The sequence below is a fragment of the Urocitellus parryii genome, chromosome 4, assembly GCF_045843805.1.
Source record: "Urocitellus parryii isolate mUroPar1 chromosome 4, mUroPar1.hap1, whole genome shotgun sequence".
In the NCBI taxonomy this organism is placed as follows: domain Eukaryota; kingdom Metazoa; phylum Chordata; class Mammalia; order Rodentia; family Sciuridae; genus Urocitellus; species Urocitellus parryii.
The window spans coordinates 77,892,594-77,908,261 of NC_135534.1; the positions used below are offsets into that span (position 1 = coordinate 77,892,594).

Here is a 15,668-nt window from a genome sequence, read left to right on the forward strand (position 1 = left end):
TGCTAAGTGAAGTTAGCCAATCCCAAACAACCAAATGCCAAATGTTTTCTTTGATATAAGGAGGCTCTTCATAGTGGGATATGAAGAGGGAGCATGGGAGGAATAGACAAACTCTAGATAGGGCACAGGGGTTGGACGGGAAGGGAGCGGGGCATGGGGTTAGAAATGATGGTGGAATGTGATGATCATTATTATCCACAGTACATGTATGAAGACACAAATTGGTGTGAATATACTTTGTATATAACCAGAGATATGAAGCATTGTGCTCTGTATATGCAATAAGAATTGTAATGCATTCTGCTGTCATACATAAGTAAAAAATTAATTAAAAAACAAGCAAACAAGACCCTAACAACAAACAAGAACCTTATAGTAAACAAATGCATATATTTTTCTTATTAATATGTCTTTTACTATAGAGGCTTCAGCCAATGAACGCAGGGTGGGCAGAGGAGAAGAGATTTTTTTCTTTCATATACCTGAAGCAGAAAAGACACTAGATATATGTTTATTGAATGAATGGCTAGGTGGCTAAGTGAATAAATACTTGGTTTTAAATTTCCCTTTGGATAAACTTTAAAGTATTTATAATGGCTTACAAAGTCTTCCAATGGTTGGTCTTTGTCTAGATTTCCTGTCTCATTTTTCCCTTACACTCTGTTTCTCCTCAGTTATAGATTCTGTGTCTGAAACACTTTCAATGTAGTTGGCCAGCTACTATGTTCACTTGAATTTTTCTATGTATACAAGTCATTGAAAAGGCAATTTTATTTATTTATTTGTTTTCCTTTCCACAATAATGATGGGATTTGTTCTTACATATTTATACATGCACACAATACAACAATAATCTTTGGCCAGTATCACTCCCCAGTTAAAGAGGCAATTTTTTCCATTTTATCTAAATTAACTACCACAGATAAAGACTCCTACCTCTCTCTGGTCTTTGTTTTTAATACTCAATGTCTTATTACTATTTGTAATGTTTAGTAAGCTTCTCTCTTTCAGAGAAGAGGTCCTGTTTATCCTACTCACTGCTATCACAGGTACTTGATGACAATAAATGACTGTTAGATTGTTTACTGTTCTCAAAGAAAGGAAGTTGAATTGGCAACATTGTCTATAGTCTGCTCTCAACTTTCACTTTTAATCTTATTTCTTTCTTGTCTTCCTAGTTTTCATACCTGACTCTCTTTCTCACTCATTTTAATTCCTAGATACTGGTTCCTGACAATTTATGATTGCTACTGAGAATATGCCTAGCTTCATGACAAAAATATATTTTCATAATATAATCCAATAATATATACATTTGTTCATAGACACATACAAATGCATTTATGGGTACAAAAAGTAATACATTTGTTCATAGACACATACAAATGCATTTATGGGTACAAAAAGTAATCCATACTCCTACCACTCATAAAAATCTTTTCTTAATATAATAACTTTTATTTCAGTTTTTTATCTATGTAAAATAAATGCACACACTCCCAAATGTAAGGGTAAATATATACATAAATATTAGTATTGATTGATTGAAATTTCTAGTTATTCTGAACAATTATTTAACTCTGGGTAAACTCATATCTCTTAGTCATGTTTGTGGGAGGCCATCCTTGCAGTGATTTTGAGTCACCTCCACGGTGGGGTGAGAGGCGCTTAGACACATTTTTGTGTTCAGAGCTTTCCCCATCCTTCTAGGGTCCAAGGGCTTGTTCTGTGGAGGCGGGACTGACCACAACCCCTGAAGACCCAATTGTCTCACCTGACCTTGGGACACTGCCTCCCTTAATCTTCATTGGGTGTGATTTTCTCCAGAATTTTTTGTTCCGCAATAGAAGTCCACTCCTTTGTGTGTTCTCTCATTCTCTCTAGTCTCTTCAGTAAACCTCACTACTCTAATAGGTAGCTTGAGGCTGGAGGTACGAGAAGCCATCCTGGAGGTGGTTTAAAGGTAATTAGAGTCTATCTCTTTAATTTAAACTCCCTTTGGATTTCTCAAGTAGCACAACCTTTACCTATGAAGCTTGTGCTGGCCACAGGCTAAAATGTTAATGATTTTACAGGGTTAGATCTGGATTAAATGAAATGACATTTCAAACAGTGTCTGGCATATAGGAACCATATAAGTTTTAGTTCTTCTTGTCATGATGACAGCATTTACCCAAAGTTGACCTGAGCTGTCATGTTATAGACTGAAGTGGGGCAACTGAAGCCAAGTGGGAAGAATAAAGGCTAATAATGTTCCCTAAAGCTAACTCCAGGCCTCTGTGACAGACTTTGGCATAGCTGAAATGGTCAGAATGATCTTCCAGGGAGAAGTTCCAAGTGAGCTGTTACTTTGAATCAGTCAGTGATCTAGGCCTGCAAATAGCTATAGGCTCTTTAGAAAAGTCCTGTAGATTCCAACAAAAGATTGAACATGTGGAGAACTTTCTAGGTTTGGCATTTATCAATCCTGTAAAATGTGCATACGCACACACACACACACACACAGAGAGACACACATATACATCTGTGCAGGTATCCAAAGTCCAATTATTTCATTTTTAAAAAAAAATCTCCATTGGTCCCACTGTGTCTAGAGGATAGACTACAAACTCCTTAGTTAAGGGCTGTCTTCTTAGGCTGGCCTTAAAATTTATTTTGCTTTTCATCTACCACTCTCCATGCCATTTTACTGCAGGTTGACTTATATTTGCTGAGCGACTACTTTATGTTGGGCATTGTATGAAGTATTGGGATTACAAATATAGAAAGAAGACAGTTGTGTCCTTAAGAAAACATCAATTCAGTAAGAGACATGGTGGATAAGTATATAGGTAATTAAAATCTAGGTTGAAAACAAATGGTGCAAAGAGGGAAGCAACATTTCCTTATAAATACAGAAAAAACTGAGCAGGTTGAACATGTTAAGGAGGGTTTTGTGGAGAAGGTGACACCCATGCAGGGTAGGGAAGGTAGAGGGGGAGTTACTTCAATTAGAAAGAGGGGTAAACACATTCTGGGCAGACAGACAATAAATGTCCAGACATGGAGGAATAAAAGAACATGGTGTGTAGATAAGGATTGTAAGCAGTGTTTGACACTAGAATAAAATGAGAGGTAAAAAGCTATGACTACTGAACCTAGAATGACTATAGAAGGGTGGAGGAGAGAGGAAGTTTTGTGTGCCACATTGAAAACCTGGAGTATATCCTCAGAGATACAAAACCACTGTTAAGTGTTGAGTGATGGATTCAGGATACACTATCTGAAAATATGTCACTTTAGCATATAAATATTAGCAGAAGCAGAAAGCTCACCCTCAGCTTCTTTATGGCCTTTTCCCCAAAAGCATGCCATTAAACCCTCATTTTTCAGAAAACTTTTTCATACCCAGAGGAAAGGAAGATCTTTATCTCTAGAAACAGGATCACTGAGAGTGACTGACTTTCCTCTAGTTTATAATAATTAGGTTCCATGTTTTTCTTAAAAAATGTAATCATATTTCTATCTGATGGGTCACTTCTCCATTAAACCTAGCATATAAAATATAGAGGTTTACCCTACTTTTAGGGTCTTTATTTCTTTATAAAACATACCACATCATGTAAAATTTATCTTAAAAAATTGCATGGTTTTCTTTTGTTAAAATGGCCTCAACCATAGATTTTAGGTAGGAAAAAAAAAGATATTTATTTCCCTCTACAGGAGCAATTAAATGGAAGGAAGAGAACTATATTTTGAATGTATTCTCTGGAAGCAAGATGAAAAGTAGACTTTGAGGCATGAAGCATAAAATATGCAAAAAGGGAAATGAGCAATTTGCAATTATCAAATGTGAAAAGTTATACAAATGGAGAAGAGAGGAAGTTAAGAATATTTAGCAATTCAAATAATCAGGCCTGATAATCAGGCTTGGATATGGGTGGCCAAAAGGAGAGAAGAGTCTGAGATAACCCATTTCTTCTTGGTTGGAACAATTAAGGTAATGATGGTGTCATTGACTGAGATAGGAGACATAATGGGAAAAGCAAGTGTATCATGGTGAAATGATGAGGTATAGACATCTTGGACTAAAATATCTGTGGACTAAACAAATGGACACATTCAGCAAGTAGTAAGATTTGTGTGCTTGAAACTCAGGATAAAAATGCAGGCTAAGCTGGACTGTTGGAAGTCATGTAGGGAAGATTTAAACTATCAGAATAGATAAATTCATGTGGAGAGACTGTGCAGAAGAAAAAAACACAATGAACTAATGATGGAGCCAGCAATACATCAAATTCGAATGATACAGATGAAGTGGAATGAAAAACAATAAATCCCAGGGAGAAAACCCCCAGAAATAGTGTTTAGATAGGTCAGAGAAAGTTGTTTTGTGATATGGCTGGCAGAGACAGAGAGCATGCAGCATCAAAGTTATAAGCTGAGCAGAAATATTTGTAAAATAATGACTTTGTTCAAGTTTGTGGTAAACTTAAGTTACCATAAGGTCTGGCAATGCAGGAGTCCCCAATATTATTTGTCAGGTTGGTAAACCAATTGCTTTGATGAACTCAATGTGAGGAAACTCTGTACAAAAGTCTGTACAAGAGTCAATTCAAAGTGGATCAAATCCTACCAATTAGACCAAAACTTTGCAACTGCCACAAGAAAGCATAGTCTCAACACTCCAACATATTGGTGCAGGTATCCACTTCTTAAATAAGTTTCCTAAAGCTCAAGAAATAAAAACAATAATCAATATGGGAGTCATGTAGGGAAGAATTAAAACTATCAGAATAGATGGAGAGACTGCACAGAAGAAAAAAACACAATGAACTAATGAAATAAAGTAGGACAGGATCAAATTTAAAGGCTTCTGCACAGCAAAGGAAAAAAGAGCATGAAGAGAAAGCTTACAGAATGGGAGAAAAATCTTTGCCAGTTATTCTTCTAACAGAGGATTAATACACAGAATACATAATGAATTCAAAATAATATCAAAAAACTTCAACTCAGTCAACAAATAAGCAAAAAAATTAAATAGATATTTCTCAAAAGAATAAATAAAAATGACCAATAAATATGGAAAAAATTTTCATCATCCTTAACAATTAGAGAAATGCAAATCAAAATGACATTGGGATTTCATCTCACTCCAGTTAGAAGGATAATCATCCAGAATACAAATAATAATACATGCAGGTGCGGATGTGGAAAAAATGTATACTCATAGATTTTTGGTGAAACTGATAATTAGTACAACCACTTTGAAAAGCTGAATGGAGATTCTTCTAAACACTAGGAATAGGACCACCATATGACCTGGTTGTTGCATTCCTTGGTGTTTATCCAAAAGATCTAAAATTAGAATAATATGGTGATATAGACACAGGAAAGAGCAACAGGAGTGCAATTCATAATAGCCAAGTTATGGAACAATCCAGGTGCCTATCAACAGATAAATGGATAAAGAAAATGTAGTATATAAACATAATGGGGTATTGCTTAGTCATAGAGAAGAATGAAGTTATGGCATTTGCTGGTAAATGGACGGAACTGGAAAATGTCATGCTAAGTGAAATGAGCCAGACTCAGAAAATCCACGGTCAAATGTTTTCTCTCATATGCAAAAACTAGATTTAACAAAATGTAAAAAAAAAAGGGGATGAAAATAGAAGAGAGATCAGTGGAGCAGAGGAAGAAAATTGAGGGGGAAAGAAAGTGGGATTGGAAAATGGAGGAACTGCAGAGTGAATTGATCAAATTTTTCTATGTACTTCTATGACTATACCACAGTGAATGCCACCTTTATGTATATCTATAATGCACCAGATAAAAATAACAAATAAATGGAAGGAAGACCATTAGAATAGAGGAAGGTGAAGACGGGGAGAGAGAAAGGAAGGGAAAGAAGAAGCATTGAGGACTGAAATGGAGCAAACTATATTCCCAGGAATGTATGATTATATCAAAATGAGACCCACTATTATGTATAACTATAATGCACTAATAAAAAAACACTAACCAAAAGAATATTTGTTAGAAAGATGATTAGAAAGGGGGATAAAATAGAATTAGTGGGAAGAATAGTCTTTACAGAAAGTCTCTTAGATAACAGACAACAAATAAAACGTGCACACATATTATACTGAGGAAAAAAAGAAAGAAAAAAAAAACAACAGCCCTTCCTTGATCTTTAGATTATGGTGTTAATTATTCTGAAAGAGCAGCTTTGTCATATATTCATGGTCACTTTGTTAAAGTGAGCTTCCACTTATGCCTTAAGAGTAAAGCTTCCCAAATTCTGCAAAGTTTACAATGCTGTCTTCAATACCCATTTCTTGCTCACCTCTAGTGCTAACTTCACTGTGATGTTATATGTTTACATGCTTTTCTCCCACTAGACTCTGAGTTTTTTAAAAACTTAGAGCATATCTATGTAATTCCAGAAACTGTTATATTTTTTGGCACAAACTAATGACTGAATTTATTAAATGAATTAATTCCCATTTAATAATCTCAAAAGCACCTCAAACCTATCTGATAAAAATTTAAACTCTTAGTTTTTATGAAAGGATGTATCTCTTTCTCCAATCTTTAAGACATTAAGCTTGACATCTTTTTAAATAACTTATCAATTCTATACCAAAGTATGTCTCATATACTTCCAAATCACTCTTGTGTTCAGGAGACTGAGAACTCAGTAGTGACAACCATCCAATTTGTCTACCCGTTCCTACCTTCCACCTCTACCCATTTTTTTCTCCTTCACAGCAATCAGAATGCTATTTTTAAAAGTATACCTTGAGTAGTAATGTTTTTGCATCCATTGAGACCTTATAATGGGTTTTCATTACAGTTAAATCATGTAAACCCTGAGCATGTTCTTAGGCTGTACAAGATTTTGCCCCTGTTATTCTTCTTTATCTCTTCTGATATCATTCTCCAAACTGCTTTTCCATAAACAGACCTGTATGAATGCTGTTTTCTTGGTACAAAATGCCCTTCTCCCCATCACATGTTAGTTATTTCTATTATTATATTGGTATCAGCTAATTTTCACTTCTCCAGAGAAACCTTTTCTGACTACAATGTATTCTCTAATATTTTCATTTTTAATTCCTTTTCTTTTACTTCATACTTAACACAATTTGTCAATGTGTGCACATGTGTGTCTGCTCCCCCAATATGGTAAGATATATAAGGACACTACTTGGGGACCAAGAGATGTAGGAACCATGAATGGTTTTCAATTCAGTTTCTCTATTACCCATTACTGTAATGAAAATAGTAATAATAAGAAACATACTTATTAAATTAATAAAATAACAGGTTATGCTCAATTTCATTTTCAGCAGCAAAGTCTCATATAGGACAAAATATACATTTATATATAGTCTGATGCTTTATTCATGGGTACTATATTTGTGGACTCAACCAAATGCATGTGGATCAAGGTATTTGAAAAAAAACCTGCATGTGTACTAAACAAGTATAGACTTTTTTTTACTTGTCATTATTTCCTAAAAAATCCTTTTTAACAGCTATTTACATAGCCTTTTACATTTTTTTGGTCTTACAAATTATCCAGAAAAGACTTTAAGTATACAGATGATGTGCCTGTTATATGCAAATAGTACACGATTTTATGTATTGGACTTGAGCATCAGGAGATTGTTGTATATGTGGGAGGTCCTGAAATAAATCCCCCACAGACTCCAAGGAACAACTGTATTTGCCCACAAGTTTCTTCCCTATGAAAGATAGTTGAACATGCAAAAAATTTTAAAATTTAGCAATAATTCAGGTTGAAATTAGAAAAAATATAAAAAAAATCTAAAGGAAGTGTCACCAATATTGTTCCTTGTTTCACTTCCAAGAAATCCAATCATAATACCTTTTTCCCCAGCATTTAAATTTTGTGAACATATGTGTATACATGTAAATGTTCATGCATGCATACACACATACACAGTAGTTCATCTGTTTCATAAAATTTCTTAAAGGCTTTAAATTCAACATTGAGTCAAGCTCTGGGTATACCAAGATGAATAAGAACATCAGAAAACTTGCCTGTCAGAAAAAATAGGACTCAAGTGTTATCACAAAGTACTTGGATGTTTTCTTAAATCAAATTTTAATGGAAGGAGGAAGGGAAAGAATAAGTACTAGGGGCTGAAGGGGAGCAAATTATGTTCCATGCAGATATGATTTTACCTAAATGAATCCCACTACTTTGTGTAATGATAATGCACTAATGAAAACATAAAAAATTATTCAGTATGAATACCAATTGCTAAAAAACTGTAATGTAAGCAAGTTTCAAAAGGTCCAGGATCACAGGATTTGTATACCCAGGATTTTGAAGTAAGCTAATAAAACTAGCATGAACAATCTCTCATCCTGTGAGGGATGGAGTCTAACACTGATGACCTTATGATCTTCCAGCATTAAAATCCATCTCAATACTGAAGGTTAAGCTGGCCACTAGATGGCCTGACATACCACATGGTGAGCCCTCTGCCTAGAGTGCTCCTTTGTACCCCATGGGTGCCCTCCCCATTCTCTCCTGCACAGAAGTCTATGCCCACATTATATTGTAATAAATTTTACTTTTTACCATTCCACATTAAAACTGTGAGTTTCTTAAAGGTAAGTACAGTATTTTAATTTCTATATCTTTACTTCATTAGTAGGCAAAAAGGACACTATGAGTATATTGATGAAAAGTTGGAAGCAAGGTTGGGAGGAGACATATCAGCTTTGGTATTGTGAAAATGTGAAGTGGCTTTAAAATATAGAATGAAAAAACAAGGATATAGACAATCATTCTTTGGACTGAAAACAAAAAAGCCAATCCAGAACAAAAAAAAAAAAAGCAAAAAATAAACAAGCATTGGAAAGTTTTGACCTGAGACAACATTAATTTAAAAGCTCTTATTAGTAAGAGGCTCCTGATTTCAATTAAGGAAAAGCATTAAGAACAGCAAATAATTTTAGGAGCTAGGGTTGTAGTTCAGTGGTAGAGAGCTTGCCTAGCGTGTGTGAGGCACTGGGTTCATCCTCAGCACCACATTAAAATAAATATATAAAATAAAGGTATCGTGGCCATTTACAACTAAAATAAAAAAGAGTAGCAAATAATTTTTGTCAAATTTCTACACAATTTGGCTCTACTATTTGCTCTTGAATATGTTGTAATATATTTCAGTCTTTTCTTAGGTAATACGTTCCCCTGTGCTCCTTATATGACATACTTAACTGAATCCCTGCTTATGAATCTCTAGGAACGTCTTGAGGATGGGTTGACAATCTAGGAATTTTGATCTAATTTGGGATGAGGAGAGAGGTATAGATGGATCCTCCCCAATATCTATAGATTGTCATGATTAGCTCAGCCTTTGGGAAGGCTTGTGTTCTTTAGGGAATTATTTGTCCCATAAATAAGACCACCTAACATGAGAAATACTTGAAGATGTCATCCTTTTCTACTGTGTTTGGCTGTTTTCAGTTGATTTTAGAGGAAGGGGATGAGATTGTGATACATGTACCTGTCAGGTCATCAGTGGGCCAGGAACCCAGCTGGCATGCTTTGCAGGTATACTCATCAAAGACGTACTCATTCTCCTTACAAGGCGTGCAGGTCCAACAACAGCTGACTTCTCCCTTCCGGATCACCTGAGGAAAACATTTAAATTTTGGTTAATATTTTGTATAGATAAAAATCCAACAATCATTTCTTCAAATGTACTGCTTTTCAAAGCAAAAAGGGTCTTCACATACATTCTTTCAAACATCATCAATTTGAATGAGAATCAATATTCTCATTTTATAATTAAATAAATTAAGGATGAGTTTGAACAATGATTCTAACATCCCAGGTTGGTTGTTAACGGAGTTGAGAATTAAATAATATGTAAGTCTTTGGATAATTATCTTTGGATACTTGTATTTAACTTAAATTCCTGTGTTTGTGCTCATGTATACACACAGAAACATGCAAACAATTGAATATTTCTCTTTTCCTATAAATTAAGACCTTTTGCTCTCGGAATTTATCTTGCCTTTCCTTCAATAGCTGAGTAATTGTGAGAAAAAAAAAACATTGCATGTTTCCCAATACTAAAAATCTATCTATATTGATAATTAGTAATTTATATTTGACAGAAACAGAGGCAGAAGACAAAGGATTTCTGGATGTGATCTCTTGGTCTTTTTCTACTAAAAATCTGATTTAAATTTCAGCCCACTCTTTCCTCTTTAATAAATTTACTTTTGTCAGGATGGTTGTAAAAAAAAAGGTCATTTAGATTATAATATGCTGCTTAATCTATTTGATTTTTAAGGTAATATAAAATAATTGAAATAATTTAACAGTTGAAAGAGTCCCAGACGTTATTCTTCAGAAATGGATGTGTCTTTTATTTTTTCCTGCCATCACATGCATGAATACCTTCTGTGGAATAGAGGCAGAATTCATTCAACATTCTTATAAATAATAGAAACACTTTTGCTTTTGCTTTATATTCCTTGTCTTAGATGGTAATTTTATTAATGAGCTTTGATAATACTATTTAAAACATCTATAGCCAAATATAATTGTTAAGTGGCACTTCTATTTTACATTTTGCATTGTCCCTGGTGCTGATTCTTGATACTGCAGCAATACATTGTAAGTAGGGAATGATGTAAAATGGTCCTGAAGCATCCTTTCCCTAAACTCTTCTAGATAAGGCAAAATTGCTAATTAGATCTGCTTAATCCAGCCACAAAACTCTTTACCATAATATTGACTATTTACAGACTATTTAGTGCATGCCACGTGTTCTGTTACCATTAAAACATTAGAACAGCTTGGAATGAGGTAACTGGTTTTATTTTACTCATTTTTAGAGGAGAATACTGAAGTATAGTCAGCTTATATCTTATGTTATGGTGAATGAGATATCAAATAACATTTGTTAGACATGAAGACTCATACTTACAAATATTGGGACTTATTAGAAGAAAGCTTCATGATATTATGAAAAATTTAAGAGAAAGAGGATTGGTTCTGGAATCAAGAGGTCCAGGTTCTAGTCTTGCTTAGTGTCGCTGAGCAGTTATGTGCCTTCATTATTTCTCCAGCTAATGCCAAGATGCCTCAAACAGAGCCTATGCATTGATTATAATAATTCTTACTCTGTAGGAATTCCTGAGGGTTAACACCACAAAAATGTGTAGAACTCCCTAAAATATTACTTATTCTTCACTAACAATAAGCATACAAATACTCATATAGAGGAAGGAAAATGTTATTTATAAAGAAATTTCAACTGTACTTGGTAAAGAGGAAGGAAGAATGTTATTTATAGAGTAATTTCAACTATACTTGGTAAAACTACTATTGGAAAATTTGTAGATTACATAATATAGATAGGTGTATTTAAAATTATGAAAGATTCTCTTTATAGACCTTAGTAAGGATTGGTGAATAAAAGCTGCTTTTTCCTCCCAAGAAATACACTGAATTCCTATGGTTTATTTTTTGTTGGTTGTAAATTTCAGTATCTTGCCAAAATAAGTTTATGTACCTTTCCTAGAATAATCCCACTGTTGCAATGTCTTCAAATCAATCATGGCAACTGAGTATGTCTTCTTATCATTCAAAACCATTTTTTTTTGTTCTGTTTTACATTTGGTTTGAATAAAAGACATAGTGAAAATTCTCTTTCCCAGCACTGAAAGTAGTGGCACTTTATTTATAACTAACAATTTGTAACTCATTCAAATTTTTTCTAGACTAAATGCTTTCATGGAAACTAAGTTACAAATCTCTGAACAACCCCATGAGGTGCTACCATTAATAAATTTGCTCAGTAATAACTTTAAACTATATTAAAAGAATATTGTCAACTGTATACTTAATGGAATGAAAATGAGATATGACTAGAAAGTCAGAGAAAAAATTATCTTCTAAAACTTTATTAGAAGATAATCAGCATTAAAAATATGATAATAGGGAATCAAATTCTTCCAATGTGTAAAGTTCTTTATGAATATTTTCTTTTTTGCAGTGCTAGGGATTGAACCTAGGACCTTGCACATATTAAGTAAGTGATTACTACTAAGTTACCTTTCAGTTCCTGTTGTATAATTGGGTAGAAAAAATATGTGAAGAAGTCTCTCAACAAAGACATTCAGCATTTTGAAGTTACAGGCTCAAAATGTATTGCTGCAAAGAGTCAAAAAATCAACATTCTCTATGTTTATTTACAATGTGTAAGTGTTTTTCAGGAAGTAGTGGAGAGCATGAATAATTGATATCTTGGTTGGGTCTATACTGGATTTCACATGAAGAGCTTAGTTGTAAGATGGGCCAAAGTTCAGAACTCTTTTATCACTGTATATAAACATTTAGTAAATGTTTTTTTGAAAAGGATCAAAAGGAAGAAAGGGGCTGGGGCCTGTAGGGAAAAATGGTGGAAGGAAAGAAGGAACACAGGAAGATAGCTTGGCTGTAGTTTTATAAAAGTTTATATTCAAAGGCAGGTAGCAGATCAGATTTAGCCTCTAGGCTTTGGTTCACAATTCTTCCTATGTAACATAATAAGATATCCAAAAATTTTTATGTTTTGTAAGCCAGTGAGTAATTTAGCCACTATTAAGAAATTTGTTTTCTATTTTCTTTGACTTTGGCTTTCTTCTTTCAAGTCTTATGCTTTTCGAATCTTCAGAACTACCTATTGAGGAACTTTTAATTATAAATCCCATAGTAAAACATTTCATTTAAAAAAAAATTGCTACTAAGGATAAACCAAGAGGTTCTTTACCACTGAGCCACTTCCCCAGTACTTTCTAAGTTTTATCTTATATTTTTAATTTTTTATTTGTTATTATTAGTTATATATGACACTAGAATGCATTTTGACATATTATACTTATATGGTATGTAACATCTCATTCTGTGGTTGAGTATGAAGTAGAATTACACTGGTCGTATAATCATAAATACATATAGGAAAGGAATGTCTGATTCATTCTACTATCTTTCCTCTTCCATTTTCCCTCCCTTCCCTTCATTCTCCTTTGTCTAATCCAAAGTACAAATGTTCTTCCCAACCTCCCAACTCCCTGCTCCCATAGTGATTTAGCATCTGCATATCAAAGAGAATAGGCCTTTGGTTTTTTAGGAATGGCTTATTTCACTTAGCATGATAGTCTCCAGCTCTGAACATGGCAATCAGGAAACAGAGAGAGAAAGAGGGAGCACCACTCACCAGAGTCAAAATATAAATCCCAAAGGTAGGTTTCTGGTGGTCTACTTCTTCCAGCTACACCCTTCCTGTCTATAGTTACCATATCAGTAGATTAATCCACCTATTAAGTTTCAGCTCTCATAATGTAATCATTTCACCTTGGAACATTCTTGCATTGTCTTACACATGAGTGTTTGGGGGAACAACTCATATTTAACCAAAACACAACAATAACTAACTTATTTCTGCTTTTTAATTATATATCCATATTCTTCTTCATTGGCTTTTTATTTCCTATCAGCTAGGACATACCAGTGTAAAAGCACCTTTCCTGTACCCTGAAATTACCAAACTGCTACCTATTTTTCACCATATACTTTTGGATGCTCAGTTACCATTATATGTTGCTCCATCTGGAAAACTTCTATCTCTAGAGGAACAATCTCATCTTCCACTGAAAACTGTCTTATCTAACAGCAAATTCTGATGGAGCTCTCTGAATCTGAACTTTCTCAGCCTCTATTTCTTCTTCTTCCTTTAAACTTCAAAAGAAGACATTCTTCAAGACTCTTCTAGATCTGTATTATTTTTTATAGAAACTTCTAGGTTGAGCAATTTTATCTACTTAACAACTTCAACTTGAACTCCATTTAATAAATGTCTAAATCTGAATCATTAGTCTTATTTCTCACTGTTCTGGACCAATCATCACAGGGTGGCTATCTCTAAACCAACAAACTACCCCAAAACTCATCACCTTTTCTCTAAAAGCATTCTCATTTGTTATTCCTGACGATGGCACTTTTTAGTTACTAAGACTTGTAATTACAGGTGATTGTCTTGTACTCCTTTTTCTTCTCCAACCTTGTATCTAATCAGTAATCAGGATTGATTGAGTCTCTTTGTAAGGTTTCTCCCAATGTACACCCTGTCCACTTTATCATTCTCACTGTTTCTTCCTCAATTCAAACCTTTGTCACCATGATCACAGTGTCCATTTACTTATTTCTTCCATCTTTTTTCATGATTCATAAGTCTGCTCATCAATCTTCACCTATGATAGTTCAATTTATGCCAACACCTCAAAGTTTTTCTTTGTCTCCTGTTTAATAAGAAGTAGCTTCAATTTATTTAGTATAACATTGAAAGCTTTCCACAAATCTGGACACAACCTATCATAACTTTTTCTTTTATAATAACCATTTAGAGCAACCATTTACATAATCAAGATTATTCACTACTATTGAGAAACTATGTATCCCCTTGATCACTTCTGCATCTTTCCAGTGACTGTTCCCTCTACACTAATGATGTCTCCCTGGAGTCACACTCATTTTTATGGTCCAATGTTTTACATTTTATTCAGAAAAAAGTTCTCTTTCACCCTCCCCACCAAGAACTTATGTAGTCTATTTTTTCTTTCTTGAGGAAGTCATCACATTTTCATGATACTGCTGTCTCATGATCTATATAGTTTTCTCATCTATATGAAATCCAATAATAAAGGATGTCTCACTCATTTCCCCCCACGGATATTGACTACTACTATTACATTAAGAGGCATTTGATAAATACTTGTTACATTAATGAGAATTAGCATGTTTTCCAATTCTAAGTCATTCACTTACAGGAATCAGTCTTTAAAGTCTTGGATAAGCAGAAAGTGTGGGGTAGAACATAATGCCTCAATTAGTTTTATCCTCTCAGACCAACTACTAAGACTATTGTTGGTTGCATTAGACATAAAGAATTAACAAGAGTAAAGAAGAAAAATAACCCTCACAGTTTCTAATGCTAAAAGCCTACAATGTAAAAATGAAAGAAAATCTCAATTTAGAAAAATAGCCAATGGTAGCCAACATTGTTGAATTTACAACAAAAATGAATGAAGTGTGTCCTCTACTTTACCTTTATCTGGCCTTTCTCACATGGCTCACTGCACACAGATCTGATGATGTTATTTTTCTTGGTCCATACTTCATCATCATCCATTTTTAGTTCTCCATTGTCCCAACTTCCAACATTGATATAATCAAAGTAATCTTTTCCCATTTCCTTGAAATTCATTATTTCATACCTGAGAAATAAGAAAATAATTATTAAGCTACAAATATAAATAATCCTCTATAAAAAGGAAAATGACTTCATTCCCTTAAATATAACTCCTATCAGGTAAGTAGTGCTGGAATTTCACAAGACAGAATCCTTAGATAACCAAAACCTATCTGCCATTTCATTTTCTCTTCAGAGATCATTATTCTGTTTTAATTATTCATGTATTTATTTATTTACATTTAAATTTATACCTGAAATAGAAAATAATCCCATGTGAGAAACTGACTTAACCTCAAAAGGATGGAGCAGTTTTTAAATAACTTCAAGAAATTTAAGCAAGGACTACTGTTGGGCTTGTGAAAAAAAAAAAAAAAGAGTTTTGTCTCCATTCAACTA

General features: G+C 33.9%; 1 protein-coding gene across 3 annotated transcripts in view; it reads right to left on the bottom strand.

The window, feature by feature from the left end:
- The window catches only part of Grm5 (glutamate metabotropic receptor 5), a 413,823-nt gene that overhangs the window by 64,737 nt on the left and 333,418 nt on the right, over window positions 1-15,668 (bottom strand). For all 3 annotated transcript variants that reach the window (XM_077797673.1, XM_077797672.1, XM_077797671.1), the window contains exons 5-6: window positions 15,126-15,294; window positions 9,531-9,657 (exon numbers count right to left, since the gene is read on the bottom strand). In XM_077797673.1, coding sequence (XP_077653799.1) covers window positions 9,531-9,657; window positions 15,126-15,294 — 296 coding nt within the window. The remainder of the gene's footprint in view (window positions 1-9,530; window positions 9,658-15,125; window positions 15,295-15,668) is intronic.